The sequence below is a fragment of the Emydura macquarii genome, unplaced genomic scaffold (genome assembly GCF_026122565.2).
Source record: "Emydura macquarii macquarii isolate MOO-44397 ecotype Brisbane River unplaced genomic scaffold, CSIRO-AGI_Emac_v2 contig_719, whole genome shotgun sequence".
In the NCBI taxonomy this organism is placed as follows: Eukaryota; Metazoa; Chordata; order Testudines; family Chelidae; genus Emydura; species Emydura macquarii.
In genome coordinates, this window is record NW_027130856.1 from 16,278,942 (window position 1) to 16,301,859 (window position 22,918).

At 39.9% G+C, this 22,918-nt stretch overlaps 1 protein-coding gene across 1 annotated transcript in view; it reads right to left on the bottom strand.

The window, feature by feature from the left end:
* The window catches only part of NUB1 (negative regulator of ubiquitin like proteins 1), a 29,670-nt gene extending 8,671 nt beyond the window's left edge, over positions 1–20,999 (bottom strand). Inside the window, exons 1-9 of the mRNA XM_067542760.1 lie at positions 20,625–20,999; positions 14,463–14,580; positions 14,181–14,348; positions 11,499–11,557; positions 9,972–10,042; positions 8,305–8,499; positions 5,669–5,757; positions 2,088–2,194; positions 1,060–1,246 (exon numbers count right to left, since the gene is read on the bottom strand). Coding sequence (XP_067398861.1) covers positions 1,060–1,246; positions 2,088–2,194; positions 5,669–5,757; positions 8,305–8,499; positions 9,972–10,042; positions 11,499–11,557; positions 14,181–14,348; positions 14,463–14,579 — 993 coding nt within the window. The 5' untranslated portion in view covers position 14,580; positions 20,625–20,999. The remainder of the gene's footprint in view (positions 1–1,059; positions 1,247–2,087; positions 2,195–5,668; positions 5,758–8,304; positions 8,500–9,971; positions 10,043–11,498; positions 11,558–14,180; positions 14,349–14,462; positions 14,581–20,624) is intronic.
* Between the last annotated feature and the right edge of the window lie 1,919 nt (positions 21,000–22,918).

The following is a 22,918-nucleotide window of genomic DNA, read 5'->3' on the forward strand; positions in this document are numbered from 1 at the left end:
ACACACACACATACACACACAATATAAACGAACAGGAGTCTCTTCTCATAACACAATATTATGTGAGAGATTCTCCTGGTCTATCCTCCTGCTGGAAGAGTTCACTTTCACAGATCTTTAAGGTCTATTGGTTCATCTGGTCATCACTGCTTCATGCCAGCATGAACCTCCTTGAAGCCTGCAGTCACATTCTCCCACTGCTAAATGCCTGTGTATTTGGGTTAGTGCTTATGAGAGAAGATGTAACCTTGTTATCTTTGTTCATGTGAATAAGAATTGTGTGGCTAACCATGGTGCTGCAGTGAAAGACCATTCCTTTTACTCTTAAACTCATGATGCAGGACTCAAGAAATTCAAGACTGGAGTAGAAAAAGAAAGCTACAAAATGTGAGACCATTAGGGCAACAATTACATTTTTAAAATACTTTCAGAACCCTTTAACTAATTTATCTGAACACTGTCTTCAATTTCTGATCAAGAACCAGGGCAACATGTTACCACCACCTTTCTTTTATGTCAATAGATCTCAAAACCCATTACAAAGGAGGGAAGTATAATTTCCCCCATTTTCTAGATAGGAAAACTGGGGTACGAGGAGGTGAAATGACTTGTCCAAAGTCACACAGTAGGCCAGTGGAAGAACCAGGAATAGAAGCCAGTTCTTCTGAATCCCAGTCCATAACCTATCCACTAGACAGTTGTCCATGTGCATGTTCAAAACGTAACTCAGTGATTATAGTATCTATGAAGGAATTCCAACATAGGTGATATATACACTGAATTAGCCAGGTAATATTATTTCCCCCTAAGTCAGAAATGTGATGCAGTTTGAAGGAAATGTCATTTGCAATATAAAGAGGTGGAAAAGGCAGTTGAGTTCCATTCTGCATGGCCAATGCTTTTACAACGTTGATAATTACACATCTGGAAAGAGCGAAAAGTAAAGGCTAGAGGGGACACATGAGAACTTTACATTCCTAAAAAAGTTCTGAAATACTGGAACAAAGAATGAATATTTGCTAAAACAAAACCACCCTCAGTAAAATCATGTCAGCATACTTTTATTGTGATAAGTCTCTCGTGATTTTCCCCATAACACTTTTTGAAGCATTTGTGGGCTGTGGTGAGCTTTTTCTCTGCGTCATCAAGGCAGTTCAGCTGTCCCAGGCGGAAGTAGCACCATACTATATCCAACTGCAGCACTGCATAATTATCAACTGTATTCAGAAGCTCTGTGCCACATTTACTGCAAAACAGCAATAAAATATTAACTGAGTTGCTTCTTCGTTCACGTCTATGTAGAAGAATTAGGATAGGAAAATATAAAAAGGAAAATGTGTGTGTGCGCGCATCATATGCATTCCAAATATTTCTACAGTCTGACCTTCATGCTGATATAACTGGAACATATAAAATTACATTTTAATTTATCAAAATAATATCCTCTGCTCTCGTCTCATGAGAATCCCTGATATGATCATATTATGGTGTATTACATTTGACTTAAACCTACACTATCTTTAATTATCTTGTTTCTACGTATGATACTGCATCTTTAAAAACATAGTGGAGTTACAGCACCCCACTTATCCTTTTGGGAGCATACAGAAATCAATTATCCTCATGGAGGCATATAAAAGATCCAATCTGTGCTCCTTGGCAAGTCCCTCAGAATGTGTAGGCATATCAGAAACATATGGAGAAACCACCACATTTTTGGACACCAAAGGGAGCTGCATTAGACTAGACTAAAGCAATTTTATCAGCCATTGTCCGCTAATGGCATGCTTGTGGAAGAACACCATGTAAAACTTGGGGTCTGCAGACTATATCTAAGGGGTCCATGAAAGGATGTCACTGCCATAGAATGGTGGTTTTCAACCTGTGGTTTGCGGATTCCTGGGGGGTCCGCAGACTATGTCTAAGATTTCCAAATGGGTCCACCCCTCTATTTGAAATATTTTCGGGGTCCACAAATGAAAAAGGTTGGAAACCACTGATGTAAACACATGGTGCATAGTATGACTTATGGTGTTCCCATAACAGGTTGGTACTCTAGCCAGATGACAATTGAAAAAGGTTCTTACCAGAAGTGTTCGTCAGCATCCAGCAAGAGTGGCAGTGCTATACCATATTCTTTTTTCTTCATAAATGCTCTGCCCTTTTCATGAAAACCCATAGCTAATACAAGAGACTATGAAAATGAATTAAGAATATATTAAACTCTTATTATTTTCCACAATTAAAAAGAAATGTCATAGAATAACTTACATTTGTTGTCCATGAAAAAACAACATTCCATCAAGCCATACTATCTCCCATCATTTAATGCTTTTTCCCACCCATCTACCCTTGTTTGTGTCATTTGTGTTGTCCGTTTTATTAAAAACAATGATTGCTACTGAAAAATGACATATTTCACCTGACTCATCGTGAATTTACTTTTAAAATGCACCCTTGAACATGTTTTGACGAATTTATTGATAAACAGGAGAAGTATCTTATTGAGCATAACGGTACTGAACAGCATCAAGCCAGCGTTCACAAATAACCAACAAACCCTACTATTTAGCAGAAAGAATAGCAAATATGGTAGGCGCCCAGCGTGGCTTAACAAAGAAGTCTTTGGTGAGCTTAAACACAAAAAAGAAGTTTACAAGAGGGGGAAACTTGGTTAGATGACTGGGGAGGATTATAAAAATACTGCTCAAACATGCAGGAATGAAATCAGGCCAAAGCGCAACTGGAGTTGCAGCTAGCAAGGGATGTGAAAGGGAACAAGAAGGGTTTCTATAAGTATGTTACCAACAAGAGGAAGATTAGGGAAAGTGTGGGCCCCTAGTGACAGAGGATGTGGAGAAAGCTGAGATACTCAATGCCTTTTTTGCCCCTGTCTTCACAGACAAGGTCAGCTCCCAGACTACTGCACTGGGAAGCACAGAATGGGGAGGAGGTGAACATCCCGCAGTGCTGAAGGAACAGGTTCAGGACTATTTAGAAAGACTGGACATACACAAGTCCATGGGGCCAGATGCAATGCATCCGAGAGTGCTCAGGGAGTTGGCTGCTGTGATTTCAGAGCCATTGGCTATTATCTTTGAAAGCTTGTGGCAATTGGGGGAGGACCCTGATGATTGGAAAAAGGCAAATATAGTGCCCATCTTCAAAAAAGGGAAGAAAGAGGATCCAGGGAACTACAGACCATCAGCTTCACCTTAATCCCTGGAAAAATCATGAAGCAGGTCCTCAAGGAATCCATTTTAAGGCACTTGGAAGAGAGGAAGGTGATCAGGTAACAGTCAACATGGATTCACCAAGGGCAAGTCATGCCTGGCCAACCTGATTGCCTTCTATGAAGAGGTGACTGGCTCTGTGGACGTGGGGAAAGCAGTGGACATGATGTATCTTGACTTTAGCAAAGCTTCTGATACAGTCTCCCACAGTATTCTTATCAGCAAGTTAAAGAAGTATGGGTTGGATGAATGGACTATAAAATGGACAGAGAGCTGGCTAGATCATCAGGCTCAACGGGGAGTGATCAATGGCTCCATGTCTAGTTGGCAGCCGGTCACAAGCGGAGTGCCCCAGAGGTGGTCCTGGGGCAGGTTTTGTTCAACATCTTCATTAATGATCTGGAGGATGGGGTAGATTGCACCATCAGCAAGTCTGCAGATGACACTAAGCTAGGGGGAATGGTAGATACTCTGTATCTTATCTCTACCTTCCAGGGTGACATAGACAAATTTGAGGATTGGGCCAAAAGAAATCTGATGAGGTTCAACCAGGACAAGTGCAGAGTCCTGCCCTTAGGACGGAAGAATCCCATGCAGAGCTACAGACTGAGGACCGATGGTCTAGGCAGCAGTTCTGCAGAAAAGGACTTGGGGGTTACAGTGGATAAGCTGGATATGAGTCAGCACTGTGCCCTGGTTGCCAAGGTGGCTAATAGCATATTAGGCTGCATTAGTAGGAGCATTGCCAGCAGATCGAGAGAAGTGATTATTCCCTTCTATTCATTATTGGCGAGGCCGCATTCGGAGTATTGTGTCCAGTTTTGGGCCCCCCACTACAAAAAGGATGTCGACAAGTTGGAGAGAGTTCAGCGGAGGGCAACAAAAATGATTAGGGAGCTGGAGCACAAAACTTATGAGGAAAGCTTGAGGGAACTAGGTTTGTTTAGTCTGCAAAAGAGAATAATGAGGGGGGATTTGATAACAGCCTTTAACTACCTGAAAGGAGATTCCAGGGAGGATGGAGCTAGGCTGTTCTCAATGGTAGTAGATGACAGAACAAGGAGCAATGGTCTCAAGTTGCAGTGGGGGAGGTCTAGGTTGGATATTAGGAAAGAGTTTTTCACTAGAACGGTGGTAAAGCACTGGAATGGGTTACCTAGGGAGGTGGTGGAATCTCCATCTTTAGAGGTTTTTAAGCTGCGGTTTGACAAAGCCCTGGCTGGGATGATTTAGCTGAGGTTAGTCCTGCTTTGAGCAGGGGGTTGGACTAGATGACCTCCTGAGGTCCCTTCGAGCTCTAATATTCTATGATTCTATTTCCAAATAGGTGGTAAAATCTCATGAGTCACTTGCCAAAAATCTAATCTTAATTTTTCAATTCTACTAAAATAAATGACAGCAGTAGTGAATGTTGCTGAAAACTTTCTAGTTCTTGCAGTATGACAATGAATGGCACCATAAAGAACATTCTTTTATCTGAACATTCTACAAGATTTCTCCATGCACCTTCAATGTCTTGTGTTCAGAGCTAAATAAAATCCGTAAGGTGAGTTTCCATTTCCTGAAATGTTGCATTAGAACATGCAGTAGACATGCTATCTGAGGTTACCTCTGAAAAGTATACAGGAACATCAGCTGGTGCAGAACAACATTATGCACCTCGTGAGGGAATCGCGTCACAATTAACACATTACACTGGTGCTCCGTGCTAGGTGCCTGCCACTTTGCTTCCTTCTGGGTGCAATTCTAGATGTTTGTTATGATTCTTAAATCTGCAAATGAGCTAGTCATAGAAGAGACTGTCGCTTCCTCTATTGTTCTGCAATCGTGGTCAAGATCTAGTGAGTTGCCCTTGCTGTCAGTTCGTGGAGTTTCATTGTCCAGGATCAGTAGAAAGGCATTCTCAGTTGAAGGCTCCCAAATGTATAATTCTCATTCTATGGTCTACCAGAACCTTGGTTTGGTGACTTTCCAGACAAAAAAACAACAAGACTCATCTGTTTAATAAGACTTTGAGTTAACTATTATAACATTCCCTATAGCTTGTGATTTAAACTGACTGAGGTCTAATGAAGAAATTAGTTGTATACTGTTTGAACTAAGGCACCCAGAAGCTACAATAGGTTCTGTAAAATACATAAATTAATGTATAGCACCAAGTATGAAGACAAAATGCAAATACAGTGAGACTGTACAGGAAATCACTGAAGTTAGACACCTCCCTGTCCTTAGACCATCAAAGTATTCCCAAATGTATTGGAGCACAGTTCTGCTTCACCTTTATCAGAAGGTTATTTCTATTAAGCAATCAGTTTTTGCTGGCTCTTACAGAGATTGTTTAAGAATCACTTTTGACCGTTTCAATACAATTTTTGAAGTACCACATGTGAAGATTTAAATGGTCACTAAATAATATCTTTAAATGTTATACTTACTTTTTTGGCTTCATGTGGAATCCTAATAGATCTTCCAGTTTGATTAGCTATATCTAGATATGGAGTGGTATCTGGATCTAAATAGTCATCTGCAACAAAAAGAGTGACCACTAATTTATTATCAAAGCCTTCAACAATAAGAACAAAGTAAGATTATGGTCTTAAAACCGTATCAATAAGCATGTTATTGAGAAAAACCGCAAAAAAAAAAAAATGAAGTGGAAGAATAGTGTATGTGGCTTCTAGAGAGAGTTATCTATTACGGCACCAAACGTGCAATGAGAACATCTGACCCATGAACAGCCTTCATGGAGCTCTCTGCAGAATCTGGATCTCTCCCCAGTCCAAGCATAAATTTTTTCATTAAAGTGTGCGTGCTATAAAGAACTTATTCAGGATAGGAAACATCTGCATTTCCAATGGTGCATTTCACTTGATAAGACTGGTTACAGCAAAATATAAAACAACAAGCTTTATTCACTATGGTTTTATCAACTAAAACTGAATTTTTTTTTTTTTTTGGTGCTTTCAACCCAATGGTCTGTTTCTTATTTGCTGTGGGTTGACTTCATATGAAAAAATGTTTTGCCAATATACAAATGCCAACAGGGGAAAGCTCTGCAATCCCCAGACGTGCAAAGTATATATCCTGTAACTTTCTTCAACAGAGGCAACTGGATTTTCAACTCTATCCTATTCTCTCACGTCCACTGACTTGCTCCAATCCCGCAATGTGCTGTGTATGTTGATCCTTGAGCCTGCCAATGGACCCAATGAAGTCATCCCACAGATCCTTGATAGTCTAGTGCTGCTCTGTACAATGACTGAAAGTGTTTGTTGCTGCTGTTCTACAATGCTAGGTTAGTATTTTTGGAACTATGTTTCTGGGAGTCTATGCGAGTGCAGAGAGCTACCTGCAAAGAGCTTATTGAAGAACTGACGTCTAAGTTGCCTAACAGGCCCAATACCAAGGGGCACTTCTACCTAATTATATTTTTGTTACAATCTAATACTGTTGTAAATTACCCATTGTAAGAGAAGATTAGAGGAAATTCATTTGTTTGTATACTTTTACATTTGAAAGGTCTTCAGTGAATAGTCCATTTCAGTTTCCTGTCTGTGGGTCTTTCAACTGAAACTAGGGAAATAAGAATATTTTAAGAAATAGTAATGATTTAAAACCTCACAGGGTGTCACGGGCAGGTGTAGTGTCTGAAACTATGCAACTCACATTTTGAAAAGGACTACTTTCAAATTAACTATTTCTTCACTTTGTCCATAGTTGCCAGTAATCTCCATCAAAACTCACTGAGAAGAGAATGGCCACACAGTGGAACAGAATGACAAGTGAAACCTATGGTCCTAACAGAGGTAAATATTAAAGAGAAGCAGGTAACAATTTACAATTTATCATTCTGATCTTGGTATTTCTGCAATAAATACAAGGCATGTTTCCAGAATTATCAGTTATCTTAATTCTCAAGTGCCCCATTAACAACAGATTCATACAATATCTTTCTTAAAATTCAAAAGCTCTGTGGAATCACTTCACCTTGAATGTGTTAATTACACAGGATAAACAATCTTTTCCACCTTATATTTAGCTATGACTCATTGAGCATATTTCCCAGACCTGAAGAAGAGCTTTGTGTAAGCTCGAAAGTTTCTCTCTCTCACCAACAGATGTTGATCCAATCAAAGGTATCAGCTAACCCATCTTGTCTCTCTTACGGAATCACAAGCAATATACAAACAAGATCTATTAAGACTGGAAGTGACAAAAAATTCTATAAACAACTGGAGAAACCAATTTTCAAGTGGGCAAAATGCAATTGCACAAGCTGGAATCTGGCCAGCATATTGGCTTTAACACCCTTACATTCACAAAAAGATTAAACAGAAGAGGTCATACTGATTTTACATTTCATCTGCAAGATGGCACCTCTTAAGTAGCATGGTGCTTCCTAGGATCATGACAATGGATTTGTTCAGCATCAATTTAGGCATAAATGAATCGTCTAGACAACTTCCTGCAGCACTTGGGTTTTTCTTGGAGGTTTCCCATCCAAGTACTGACAAGGCCCAATCTTGTTTAGATGTGATTAGATCAGTGGTTCTCAATCAGGTCTACACATATCCCTGGGGTCTTCCAGGTGGTACATCAATTCATCTAAATATTTGCCTAGTTTTAAAATAGGCTACATAAAAAGCACTAGCAAGGTCAGTACAAACTAAAATTTTAAACAGACAAATGATTTGTTTAAACTGCTCTATATACTAAACACTGAAATGTAAGTATAATATTTATATTCCAATTGATTTATTTTATAATTCTATGGTAAAAATGAGAAAGTAAGCCATTTTTTCAGTAATAGTGTGCTGTGACACTTTTTGTATTTTTATGTCTGATTTTGTAAACAAGTAGTTTTTAAGTGAGGTGAAACTCGGGGGTACACAAGACAGAGCAGACTCCTGAATGGGGTACAGTAGTCTGGAAAGGTTGAGAGCCACTGGATTAGATCACAACCCAAAGTTATACTAATCTTTCCATTAAAAAAACAAGGTACATTAGAAGTGTTTTTTTCTTTAATTCATACTGCTACCTTCTACTGTGCTTAAGAGTAAAAACCCCATACCTCTCGTTGCCAGTATTTCTAAACCCTTCTTAGTTCTCTTCATCGTTTCATTTTTTTCTTTTTCCTTCATGGTCTCATTCTTATGTTGCATTTCCTCTTCCTGAACTTTTTTTCTGGTGTCCTCCTCACTCTGTTTTAGGTCAAGCACCATGACCTTTACATTGTGTGTTATGCCTTGCTCTTCAAGTGTTTTTCCTGCAAAATAGATCGTGATGAATATGAAAAACAAATTACTTCTATGAAGACAGGACATTTCATATTGTACAGCCAGATAACTAGTTTAAAAACAGCTATTCCTACTAGGAAGATTTCAACAGAAACAGCCACCTAAGACAATGCATTTTCCCAAACTCCCTCCACCACTCCATTATGTAGCACTATTTGCCAATATACCAGCACTTCAAAGTGGATCCCTTCCTCTCACAAGCATACAGGGGTTACTCATCCCCAAATACAGTCCCTCAATATTAAGACTTACATGATCTGGTACTTTTTCTTAACCCAACAATTAGTGGTGGATTTATGTCCTCTAATGTGATGGCTGATTCCCCTTATACATTTATTCCAGCTAGCCTAAGTGTGAATATTTTTATTATTCACAGAAATATCTTATATATCATGCTGTACTGTCCAAATACTAAACTGAAAGACTCAAGTACTGACTAATGCAATGTGAAACTTGGGGCCCAATCACAGATATTCAGTACCATCAGTTACCAAAATCTTCAGTGGTAATTAAAGGCAATCGGAATCTTTCAGGATCAGGCCTTTATCCCCCAAAGCTTCCATATTTTAAAATACCCTCGTCCTTTTACTCGAAACATGCAGGGCTAATTCCTGCTGCCAATGAAGTTGATAGTTAATAATTTCAACAGAAGAAAAAAATTGAAACCAAAGTGATGAGACAGTTCACTATTTGTCTATGTTTCTAAGATACTTAAATGGCCCCTATTACTGTAGCATCTGAGCACCTGACAATCTTTATTAATGCATTTACCTTCACAATACCCCTGGTTAGGTAGGAAAGTGCTATTGCCTTTGTTTTACAGATGGGGAACTAAGGCAGAGAGAGACTAAGAGAGACTTCCTGCCCAGGGTCACACAGGAAGTCGGGGGAGGAGAGCAGGAAACTGAACCTGTGTCTCTCATGGCCCAGGCTAGTGTTCTAACTATTCCATCCTTTATCTCCATTTACATCATGATTTTTTCCAAGATAGCTAAATGTGTCATAGACACTGAATGTAGGATATCAATGAATGACTCAATAAAGAACAGAAGAAAGTTAATTTGTAAAGATAAAACTTCTATTCACACAAATGTCTGGCAAACCAAGAAAGATGGTAAAGGTACTAAAGAAAAGTTTAGAACATGTCACTTTAAATCATATAATTTACCAAAACCTCTTGCTGTAGATCTGAGTGGCAGATTGAGCTTTTAAAACACACAAAGTTGTCCTCTGCCATAATTCTCTCCTTCGATTTTGACCATCACAATATCTTGGACTTCCTTTACATTAGAAGCTAACAAGTATGACTGCTGTTATTGTCTAACCCTTATTTCCCTGATCTTAAGATATTTCCTGCAACTTTCTCAGTCACAGAAACTATGATTTCTAAGAAACACATAATTACAAAATAAATATAATATATTCAATTGGCGACACATACCAAGATCAAGCTGCTTCTTATTTATAATTATTTTGATACATTTTTCTTGAAATCCATAGGTCTGTGCAATCCTGTGAAATAAAGTAGTTCATTCCATAAGTATAAATACCTATTCATCTAATTTTGATATGAAATATTTTGGCAAACTATTGCAATAAAAATTAAAATGTTATATATCTGTAACTGGTTTCAAACTTTTATTATAATGCTGCTTGAAGATAAAATGACATTACTAGTAACTGGACAAAATACACTTGCTATCTCAGATGAGGAGAGGATAAGATATTGATACGGTTTCTGATTTTAGGTTTTAATCAATGAACACCAATAAAACATGCCCAATAAAAAGAAATAAAACGGGTTATCCAGTAAACACTGGAAAAACACTAGAAATGGTTTCTTGTATCTAAGGACTTTTCTACATGAAGCAATAATGAAAATATACACAAGTCCATGGGGCCAGATGCAATGCATCCAAGGGTGCTCAGGGAGTTGGCTGATGTGGTTTCAGAGCCATTGGCTATTATTTTTGAAAGGATGGAGCTAGGCTGTTCTCAATGGTAGTAAATGAGAGAACAAGGAGCAATGGTCTCAAGTTGCAGTGGGGGAGGTCTAGGTTGGATATTAGGAAAAAGTTTTTCACTAGGAGGGTGGTGAAGCACTGGAATGGGTTATCTAGGGAGGTGGTGGAAACTCCATCCTTAGAGGTTTTCAAGCTGCAGCTTGACAAAGCCATAGCTGAGATGATTTAGCTGAGGTTAGTCCTGCTTTGAGCAAGGGGTTGGACTAGATGACCTCCTGAGATCCCTTCCAACTCTAATATTCTAAACTACAGGGATGTGATTTCTAAACGGCACTAATGTGATGCACATTAATTGGTTCATGTAGACCCTGCTGGTGTGCACTAAAGGTTCCATAGTGTGCTTTAAACAGTACTGTGTTAAAGTGCAATAGGGAACATTATAAAGAGAGTGCTTACTACAGTATATATTATGTAATGAGTAACGTAAATAATATGTATTACTCAGTACAGTATATATAAAGAGAGTCCTCCAAAAACCTAATTTTTGGGCATCTACATAAAACTCTAGAATTGCTAAAAATAAACCCTGAAAAATGAACTCAATAAACGCAGAAAAACAGAAGCCCTAGGTATTGAGAAGAGAGTAGAGCAGTCAGGAAAGTGGCCAGGATAGACCAAGTAGCTAGATGGCATCCATATATAGCATATATTGTAAGGGAAAACGCTTGTCATGTGGTGCTAACTCTTCACCTTGTTTCTACTAGTTAAATCACAAGACTTTTCCACGTAAGCAATTGCCACTGTAGCTACAGAGATGATATGCAGTCATAAACAAGATATGTCCATGCCACATGCTCTATCAAGATGCTCCACCCTATGAAAAAGTTTGAGATCCCCTGATCTAGAACATACTGTAATAAAGCACTATGTAAAAGAGTAACACAAACCAAAAGAGGACATTAACCATTTAAAGGGGGAAAAAAGACAAAGATTATTATACTTACTGGGATTTTAGTGCCTCGCCAGTGATGATCAATTTAGTCTCCAGCACGTTTTTTCTGGTCTAGTGTAAATATTTTAAAAAGTTATGGTATCCAGGTACTTAGGGTATTTTCTTAATTAACTACGTTAAAGCAGCCACAATTTCTCTCTTTATTTCCAGACAAAAACTATATTAAGATTGTTTTAAGGTTAAGAGTACACATTAGTAATAATTTACAGGGATGTAATTATCCCAAAATAATCATGATAAAGTCAGTAAAGTCAGAGTTAAGGTTAAATCAAATCCAAACAAGTTAAGCTATAGAAATGCACAATTAAGGCACTCAACTTCAACTGCTTTGTTGTCATGCCACAGAATAGTCAGATTATAATTAAAGCCTATGAATGTTTGTGGTCCCAAATTAGATAAAGACATATTAGATTGTTTTCTTCATAGTGATGCTACAGAGCAGAGTTAAGGTTGTTTAGGAACTTTCACTGTGCTTTTCAATAATTTAACATCCTCCTGCACCTGCTCCGCAGTCCCTAATGAGTAGAGCTTCTGCAATGCATAGTTTTTTCAAATAAAGCTTTACCATTAAGTCCCCAGCCCAATATCTTCATAAAAGTTTATCTTTCAGCGGAAGCTGGCACATAAAATCTCCTTCAGAAATACTCACTTCAAAAACACTAAGTACTGCATCTTTCAAAATGGATGCCATTGTTGTCAATGGGAATAAGAGCATATACTGCCTTCAGCAGTAATGGAAACCATCTTCTATTGTTATCAACAGGAGTGAAGTGATCCCACTCCCAGATGCAGTCAGGAAACGAAGTTCCTGAATGGAGATGGTGGTCATCTTCACTAAGTGTCTGCCTTTCTGGGAAATTATATTACTAGTTATTCCAGAATAAAAGTGTCTGGGAGCTAGTAAAACAAATTATACTAATATAATGATAGTGGTATAATTTTATAGCTGCATAATTATATCAGTAAATTTCCCCATGCAAGGAAGCCCCCAAGAGCAACCTGTGGCCTCAATGCCATTAAAAACAGGAAATTGCAGGCACTTGGAAAGAATTTGTTGTTAATTTCTATGAAGATTATTCTCCAACCTCTGATGAATGACAGGATTAGTCATCATGACTGAAAAGTTTAATTTCTTTAATAAAAAAAGCTATCCATTGTATTAGATCTATTCAAGATACAATTTTTGTATAGATAATACAATAATGAGCTGATATAATTTAGAACAAAACAAACAAAAAGTTTGACACAGGTGCTAAATGCTTTTAAAAAACCCTCCTTTTTAAGTAAACGTTAAAAGATTTACTTGCAAAAGTAAATTCATTCAGAACACAGAGTTAATCTTCTTTCTTTTAAACAGTGGGTGCAGTTCTTCTTTGAACATGAAACAAGTGGTTGAATCCCTGCTTTAAAGAGTGGAACTCAAACCAACCTTAACTATGGTAAAAACAATGAGAGTTCTGGGGCACTTTAAAGACTAACAAATTTAATATTTGTAGACATAAGCTTTCGAGAGATTTCAGCTCTCTTCTTCAGATGCGAATGCTTATGTCTACAAATATTAAATGTTAGTCTTTAAAGTGCCCCAGAACTCTCGTTGTTTTTGCTGTATACAGACTAACATGGCTACCTCTCTGGAACTACTTAACTATGGTGCTGCAACAGGTGCATCTTTAAAATAGGATGAAGATTTTTATTTTAAGTGTTGAGGAAAATTTAGTCATTTTGTCAAGACCCGTGAAAACCAGGGACTCATGGATCTGGCTTGAGGCAGGCACATGAGCATGTTGTCCATGAGTGTCTTCATCTACACAGTTACAGAGTCATAAACCTGATATTTCTTGAAGAAAAGTTCTCAAATATGCTAAGTCATCTGGTGGTTTTGTAACATGGCTAAGTGTCCAAGACATACTAGAAAATCATTTTTTCCACTCGAGTTCAACTCCAAGCACTGGACTTAGTTAGCCATTTCAAGCTAATTTTCCCTCAACACTATAGCCATATAGCTAATTTGAGAAAACAGTTAGCTGAACCATAGTTTAATCAATGGAAGCATACGTGCACGCTGCATCATTAAAAGCCGGACACCTACCATTTGCTGCAATGGTATACTGTTTTACCACATGGTATAAATCTACCATAAAGTAGATACATTTTTAATTTACAGTATTACCCAAATATATAGATATATATTAATACAGTTGTCAGGCAAGTGTCCTTTACCTGACAAAAGATAGTGTTGTTATTGGGTTACTAACTGAGCCTAAATAAGGATTTTGTTTATAATTAAAACAGTGATTAAACAAAATATATATATAAAAAGAACAATATCCATATACTGACAGTTTTATTTCTTGTATAAAACACCTAAAGTTGAGTGAGGATCATATGTTTGTTCATTTTTAACTTGGATGGTTATATCAAATTAAATGAGACAGTTAAATATGGTTCATTTTTCTCTATTCAGAACTTGTTTCTGAATAATGCTAAAGAGGGAATGGCTGAAATGTGTTTTCTTTATTTTTTTTTCTAGATGGTTCCCTTTGCCTCCAACTAATTAGCTATTTTGTACAAATAAAACATTTTGCATCAAATACAGAATTAATGACAGTTTTATGGCCTCTACTATGGATTTTAGTTATGCTTCTTTTCAAAACGTTAATGTATACAGACTTACTTTTCTGATCTTAAAAGGCAAAACCACTTCAAGTGTTGCAACCCCTGTTTTCTTATAAGCTTCATTTCCTGCTCCACGCTCAACTGCTTTACATCTTATTTCTTCAAGTATGCTCTCTGTTTCATTTTCACTGTGATTCAGCTTGACTGAATATTTCTGTGCAAGCTCCTAACAGAAAAGTGACAGAACATACATTAGTAAAACATAAAATAGTAAAATCTGTTAGGTGTACGAAATAAAAGTGAAAAAAGTGACCACAGAACAGTCAGGCAGAATATGTACCTTCAACTCCAGACCAGCTTCTTTATTTTCATTTGTGTATGGAGGTTTCCAAAGTTGAATTTTGTCTTCCCTTAAACAAAGTTTAAGTTTTGCTGCAAGGTGTTCCTTTTGTGCCATTCTTTAATACAAAACACAATAGGAAAAATGAAAAAAAAACCTAACTAATCTTTTTGTATAGTTGTTTCTCTGATGAATCATAAGACCTGTTTAACTCAGGCCCAAATCCTCCAAGGTATTTAAACATCTAACTCTCACTGTTTTCACTTAAATCACCTAAATACCTTGGAGGATCTGGGCCTCAGGGAACATGCATTATTTTATTCAGAGTTTTGTAGGAAGATTGCATTTAATATAGTATTTTAAAATATGCTAAAAGCAAATTTACAAAGATTCCAAGTCAATTTTTATTGTGCTCTGATAATTATGTAATAATTGGGAAAACTTTTCTGTTTAAACATTAAATTTTTCTTTCTTATTACACCAGTTGTACAGCAAGATGGAAATTTGTTGGCAAGTGTTGATTTCAGCAATAATGGCTGCCATCAAAACATCAGTAATGCAGTTTTTAAATATAAATAACCAAACAGGTTAAGTACAATGTGAAACCAATAAATGAACTAACAAGCATTTCTCTGTAAATTTCATTTAAACTTGGAGGTAGAAAAATTCTGACAATTCTACAGTATTTTTTTTAAGTTTGCTTTTATATATTTCTCTTTATTGTAATTTCACTGTTTACAAGAAACATTAACGGGTTAAAATAATATATTTAAAAAACCAAACAAAGACCCTGCTTCTGCAGCTGGCTCCATGCAGGTTGACCCCTATGTGTGCACACAGCCAGCTGCAGGATCAGGGCCCAAAGTCTTTACCTACGTTACCAGTGACAACTTAGATTATACAAATGAAAGGAATTTTAAAATAACTTTTTAACCATTTATGTTCTATTTCCCCCCTCTTTTTCTTATTTGCCAACAGTCCGGGAGGACTGCTCTGTCTTTACAAACCTACCTAGCTACCATTCTTGGAATGCTGGCAGCTTGCGACAACAGTGAAACTAAAGAATAGTTTCAACTCCTGCCCACTGCTGGAGTTTACTCCCTCAGTAGTTGGATAAGCTGGAGGCTGGTAACTCAGCTAAGCTTACGGCCTCCATGAACCAAATCCAAACACTCGTATCAGAGTGCCGACTCTGCCAAACTGAAATTCGAGCTGCACTTTCTGTTTAAAGATCAACTCTAAGTGCTCTAAAATCTGCATGCATATTCAGCTTGTCATAAAATTTTCTGCACCTCATGGTGGTGCTGAGTAGTGTAAATAGGCGAAATTTGGGGTCATTTGAGCAAGGGGTTCCTGAGATACAGCCCTCCAAAAAAACCCAGCATTTTAGAAAATCAACAGGTTCTTTTTATTTCCTTTCCCCACCCCACACACCTCGGGTTCAAACTATGGCTCTAACTGTATCCCAACTGATCTCATTCACTTGACATTTTATCTCAGCTGGTGCATGGCACCCAATGCCCCTTTGGCAAAGCAATACTGACAAAGTTAATAATGGAAGAGTTTAGCTGTTTAGAACACTAAAACTCACGCTCCAAAGAGATTGAAATGCACATGTGCAGCAAGCCTATGCATGACGGTGTGTAGGCAATCCATTGTCACAGTAATTTGGTGGCTCCAGGGGACATAATACAGTCATTGAAGCTGAGCTACACACATGCACTGTAAGTTTAAACCCCACTTTTGGCAGAACTCTGAGAATGATCTGTAGGTATGCTGCTACTGCCTCTGTTAAGGGATTTTTCTGCTTTTGGGAAATGTGTCCTGCTAATTTGTACAGATAATTTAGAAAGAGCTCTACGTATTTTCTGAAAGATAATGAATTACACATGCTCTACGCTGATATGTGAGAATGATTGCTGGTTATGTTGCTACTCAAAACACTGAGCCTAATCCATTTTACACATCACCTTCATCCTTATTCACAGGATTCCATCTACCACTATACTTTCTACTCACCTACCATAACACTCACATACCACTCATACATCCTACTTCACTGCTGACAATCTTTATGGGACGATGATCCTGGGCAATACTACTGACACTTTATACAACTCAGCCCTGAAATGAGGCAAACTGCATCCCCTCAGGGTGCATGCTCGTGGTGAGGGGAAGGCAGAGGCACTCAGAGACCCTTCTTCCAAAGGGCAGGGTCCTGCAGATCACCTCATATCACAATCACAGGTCCAATTTATAATCCCTCCACCATTCAATCCAGCTACACTCAAAAAAGCAAACACAGCTGGCGTGCATGCCGATAATTCCCAGTGGCTATTACCAACCTCAGAGGGGCAGAATTAAGGGTTGCACTGGTATGTACCTGAGCCTCTGAATACCTGCAAATAAAGAGTTAAGTTTTGCTGAACTTGATGTTATGAAAGGGCATGAGATTCCACCAGGCAACCTTAACTTTATGTTAATAAATTCCTTTGTGACTCTAACACTCCATCTCTGCTTCAGCCAGAATAGACAAAGTGAGAGTAGGGCCCAGAGAGGGGAGGTCAGACTCTTGAAGAGCTAACCTTGGCCTACCGAAAGAGAGGAGTCACCCCTAGTGAATCAGAACATCCGAAGAGGAAACCAAGATGCAGTGGGAAGAGGGAGAAGGTGAAGGTAATACAATGAAAAACCTGAATGCACATAAAAGCTTCTGGTGAGGGACTTTTGGCTCCTAGACACCCAAGCTTATTTAGAAAAAGTATTCCCAAGCTTACATTGAAAGATTTTTAAATGTTGGCATATATACATTCATTCCTCTAAAACTGGGTGGTAAAAATCAATGAATTGGTTTCTCTTTCGCTTGTAGTCCGTTTCACTTTTTGTATATTAGGACAGTGCTATAGACAGTTCAATGTAAATGGGAAAAATTAGAAACATTTCAATTAATATTTGATTTTGAAAAAGTCCCCCCTTCCTAAAAATAAAATCCAATTTGTAGGCAAAGGCTTCCCTTACCGGGAGACAGTCTACCTGTAATCTGATTAATAAATCTTGGATCAGATTTGGAAGCTTCTTTGAAACCACAAGGTCAAGAAACGGTTTTGTTTTTAAACAGAAAAGTAAATTGTGTAGAAATTGATGGTTTAGCCAGCAGCCTTGTCCTTTTTGTTTCTATTAAGTGGCCCTTCTCTGAAGATTTAACAAACACACACACAATAAATACCACTGCACATAGTGCAATGATTCTTTTCAGACTTTTTTTGGAAGAATATCGTCTGCAAACAGAAGAGGAAACAGGATAAATGTATTGAACTCCCCCCACCACAAAAAAGACGAAAGCATCAGGGATATTAGTAATACAACCTCCCCCTATTTTTCACCCACACACAAACACTTCTTTTTTAGACAATTTTTTATTCATTTACCCCATTATTATGTACTATTTTTATCTTTTTTGAATTCTGGAAATAATTTTATAGCAGATATTTTACTTAATATGTATTGCATTAAATAATAAATTATTCAAGTAATAGTGACTAACTATGACATTTGTTGTGACCAGATAAAAAATCTCAAATTGTCACACTGTATCTACATGCAAACCTCCTTTAGATGTTTACTGAAACTGTCTTTTTGTGACAGTCAGCTTCCATTTCCCTAAGTCTTCAAAATATATTTGTCACATTGGAGAACACACTAACATCAATGTGCAGAATTTTAAATACAAACTGAATCTGAACACTGATCATACAAAGACTTTACTATCAACATTTTATGGTATAGTTTTGTAAATCAAGCTTATTTGTGATTCTTTAATAAATGATTGTAAAAGAAAATAGGGACTGAAAAATCATAAATTAAATGTATTTTACTCACATTCTAACAAATTATATTCTTACGAATATTTATAAAAGAAACAAGGTAGTTTCACTTACATAAGGACAAAGGTGCAAGCTATCTTTTTACCTATAAAAATCATTCATGTTTATTAAACAGAAAGTTTAGAACTATTTTCTGATCTTACTATTAACATTCATTTATGAGAAGCAAACTGCAGTATTCAAAACAGAATCCTTAATATAAGACATTTATTTAGACTTACCTCTCTATCGGCTGACGACATTAATGTTCCTGGAATGATTTAACTTTCACTTTTGTGATGCGTCACTAAAAGCTTTAGGGTATTTCCTACTGCTGTGTTGCATAAAAGATTGGGGGTGTTTCCCAATGGATGTTTTGAATATAACAACAAGTGTTTATAAATAAAAAGTAGTCACAGAATCAGTTGCTCCTCTATTCTATATGACACAGAGAAAGGTAAATGGGTAAATGAAATTTGGGAGCTGCATAGAGGGAGGAAAGTAGGGGCTAAGTGATAGCAACTTGCTGAGCAAAACACATAATTTTGGCTTTGCTAGAGGTGAGGAGGCATGACCAGCTTGAGGGGGAGCTGATGTAGTGTGGACTCCTGGAAAGTGAAATACAGACCACAGCAGTGTCATGGTGGTTAATATTAGTAGTTCCATGGAAGGACTTAGACCCAAAGATTGAAGATTCTCTCCCAGGCATGAAGACCTGAAATATCCCAGGAAAACCCTGGCCTATATATCCACTGCTTCTGCAAATCCAGCATCCCCACTTCAGTGAAAGAATGATGCAGAAATGATGGGTATTTCATAAATGCAGACAGATTAGATTAGATTTAAATGCAGATTACATTTAAAAATCCACAAGGTTACTTTAGCTCTATCTTAGATATTTCTAGAGTGCTTGTCAGCACCGTATGTAAGTGCTAACACAACTGAAGCTCTACATTTTCCCTTTCTGTGAAAGTGGCTAATCCTGCTCACAACCATATGCAGATCATAGAAGATTAGGGTTGGGAGGGACCTCAGGAAGTCATCTAGTCCACTCCCCTGCTCAAAGCAGGACCAACTCCAGATAAGCAAATGCAACTCCGTATTCGTGGCACTGTTCTACCTAACCATGCCAAAAAGAGTCAAGCCTAATGGAAATATGAGATCAGTTATTGGGAGAGATGAGGAGGGGGGCACGGAGGACATGGAACTGCCATTATCTTTAGGACATGTTGCTATCATGATAAAATGTACTACCAGTTCTAGAACTTTGAATAGGTATATTTTTAAATATAAAGTAATATATTAAGAGTAGGGCACTGTGCTGTGCTCTGTCAGAACCTGTGTACACTAGTAAAATGCTCAGGCCATGTCTACACTACAGCCACCACAGGGGCATCACTAGAACTGTGGCCTGCACTAATGCGCTACTGAGCATTTCCTATAGCGATGTGAAAAGTGTTTCTGTTAATGCAGTTAATCCATCTCTACAACGGCTTGTCTACATTTACAGCGTTGCCGTCATGGCTTAGTGAAGACGCTACCCAGAGAGCTTCTCCCATCCGGATAGGTTCTCCGCCTTCACATGAGGCGGTAGCTGTGGCAATCTCCCATTGACTGCAGCCGCCCGTGTAGACTGCCCTGTGATGACAGGACGCTCTCCCATGGATGTAGCACTGTCTACACCATGAATTAGGTAGTTATACGGACATAAGTTGGTAGTGCAGACCAGGCCAAGAGGCAGTAGCTACGCAGATGGAAGAACTCACTGGACATTAGATCCGTCTAACCATAGCACTCAGGGCAAGACATTTTTCACAGCCCTGCCCCTGAGCCAAACAAGTCGATTAATTTTCAAGCACCCACTACGTTTCAGGCCTGCAGCAACCCCCCATGCAACTTAAAGGGTGGCAGCACCAGGGCTCGGGTTACTGCTGGGCGAAGGGAACGGCGACAAGACTCCAGCCCAGCTGCCATCTTTGGCCTCAGCGGCGGCTGCCTCTCAGTGGCAGGTGCCGCGATCCCCAAGTAGGGTCCGTTGGTCAGACGCGGGCTGGCTCCTCCCCGCGAAGGGGTAGCTGCGCGGCCCGAGTGTGTGTGCGTGTGTGTGTGGGGGGGAGTCGCCCTGGGACTAGCCCCACCACCACCAGGCACCGCAGCACCTGCGTCAGTCCCCCAGAGGCGGGGGGGAGGGGGAGCGAGACTGGGGCCCGGCTGCGCCAGCGCGTGGCTGAGTGAGTCTCTCCCAGATGCAGGAAGGCCCCGCGCCTGCGCCTGCGCCCGCCCGCCCGCTATCGCTCACCTGTGCACTTGCCCCTGGCTCGGCTGGATCCCCGCCGTTTGTTTACGTTGCGTTCGCTGGATCAGCGGGGGGGAAGGGCGGCCGGGCGGACAGCCAGCTGCCTACGGAAGCCCGGAAAAGGCGAAGGGAACGGCGACGAGTCCCACGTGTGCAGGACACGTGAAGGCCGGCGCCGCCACCATCTTAGCCTCATATTCTTGCGCGCCTCCATTGGGTGCCGTCCGCGCGGGCGGTAGCGCTCCGCCGCAGTCAGGTGACAGCTGAGCGCTGGGCCTTCCGCTCCGGCCCCCTCCTGGTGGGGCCGCCCAGCGCCCGCGGTCCCGGTCCCACTCCCGCCGGAGTGAAAAAGGCGGGGCGGAGGGCGGGGTATCCCGGTCTGGGGAAAAGCAGACGCGACGCCCCCAGGTCACTGCAATTGGGGTTGGATTTGGGGGGCATCTAGCCGCAGCGATCTCAGTTCTAAGGAGTCTAAGGACGGCCTGGAGGCGGGAGCTGCTGACAGGAAAGAGAGACCCTGAAAAAGCGCCATTTCAGGCGTTTTCTTATGTGCCCTGCGTGGTACCGTTTCCTCCTGCTGCTCGTGCCCCCTCTCGGGATGGGGGGGACTAATACAGCTTCTTTTCATCTGCCCCATCCACGTGTGTAGGAGTCTTGTCAGATCCTCTCTGGCCTTGTTTACACGGGGGAGTTGACCAGCATTAGCTATTCCAGGACAGGTTTTCATGGTGTAATTTAGCTATTCTAGAATAGTGCTGGTCAATTTCCCTGTGTAGACAAACCCTCCGTTTAGGCAACCTGAATGTACCCAGGATAGTGATGCTACCTATTAAATATGAATCATTCAGTTCAGTGACTAGGGCACTGACCTGGGATTCAGGAGCTCTGGCTCTGCCATTGACCTACCTTGTGACTTTGGGCAAATTACCTCAGTCTCCCCACCTGTAAAATGAGGCTAGTGATGTTTATCTGGTTTTTAAGAAACAGGTCTTTGGCTGAAAAGTGCTATATAAGAGTTATGGCCATGAATACACTAGGAGTGCTTTCCTGTTGTAGGAATACTGGCATAATATACTAACAAAGCTTTCCTTGTGTGGACACAACTATATTGGCAAAGCCACACAGACTTCACTTCATCCTCTTAAGTCACAGATCTAAGGAGTCCCTCAGAAATTGCAGTGCGGTACCATACCCATCCCTAATAAAACTACCTAGTTCTTATATAGCGCTTTCCATCAGTAGTTCTCAAAAGTGCTTACAAAGGAGGTAAACGTCATTATCCCCATTTGACAGATAGACATGGAGATCAGCAGGGAGGGTGAAGTGCAGTGCGGGGACAACCGTTAAGACGTTTAACAGTTTTAAAACTCATCCTTATCCTAAGGTGTTTCTCAGGGAGATTGCCTTACCCCTTGCTGAGACTGCGATGTCTGCAAATTTACTGCAGGTCCTGTCCAGGTCAATGGTGTAGTACAGAGGACAGTGACGGTCAATGGTAGTGTGTAAATAGGAGTGCAGATTTGGGATTGTGGTGGGACACAGAGAAAATGGCAGTTGTTAGGATGGGGTAAAGTACTGTTACATTCCTAGCTGTTTTTGTCATCCTCCTGGGCACGTGAGCATCCTGTAGTGCATAACTGCAGCCATGAGTCTCCTGAGATGGCAGCATGAATTCTGACAACCAGCTGCAAATGTTCCCAGACTCAGCACTGCTCCGCCAACTATAGAAAGGGTCAGTGGGAGTTTATGAATGGATAGTGATTTGAAGTTGTGGTGGGCACAGAGAGAATGGAAAGTTCTGTTATATTCCCAGTGTTTCATGCCATCTGCATGAGGGCAGTATTAGGGCTGTAGTGTGGATGTTAATTCTGCATGTCTTGGTTTTTGAAGGATTTTGGTGTGCCTTTTCTGCCCTAGGGCAGTGTGACTGTGTTGTTGCTAAGCAAACTTAACTTCTCTTCCATTTTTTGCATGTGAATTTTCTATGTTTTTGATAAAATGCGGTAGGGAGGAATGATTGGGAATCACCTAAGGGGGGATGACAGAGCTTCATGGACACTTCACTGCACTCCATTCCCTTCTCCCTTTATGTCTCTTGTAGGGTTGGAGCAGCCATGGGGAAGTCAAGGGCTGTGAGGAGCACAACTACTATCTGGAAGCAGTGTTGAGGGGAGCAGAGCCTTTGAGTCCCTAACCCATATCAGGCCCATTGGAGGGAGGAGGAGCTCTGCATAATACTCCTTGCACCCAGAAGTGGATGCCGGAGAATCCCAGAGCCCCTTCCCTGATTGCAGAAA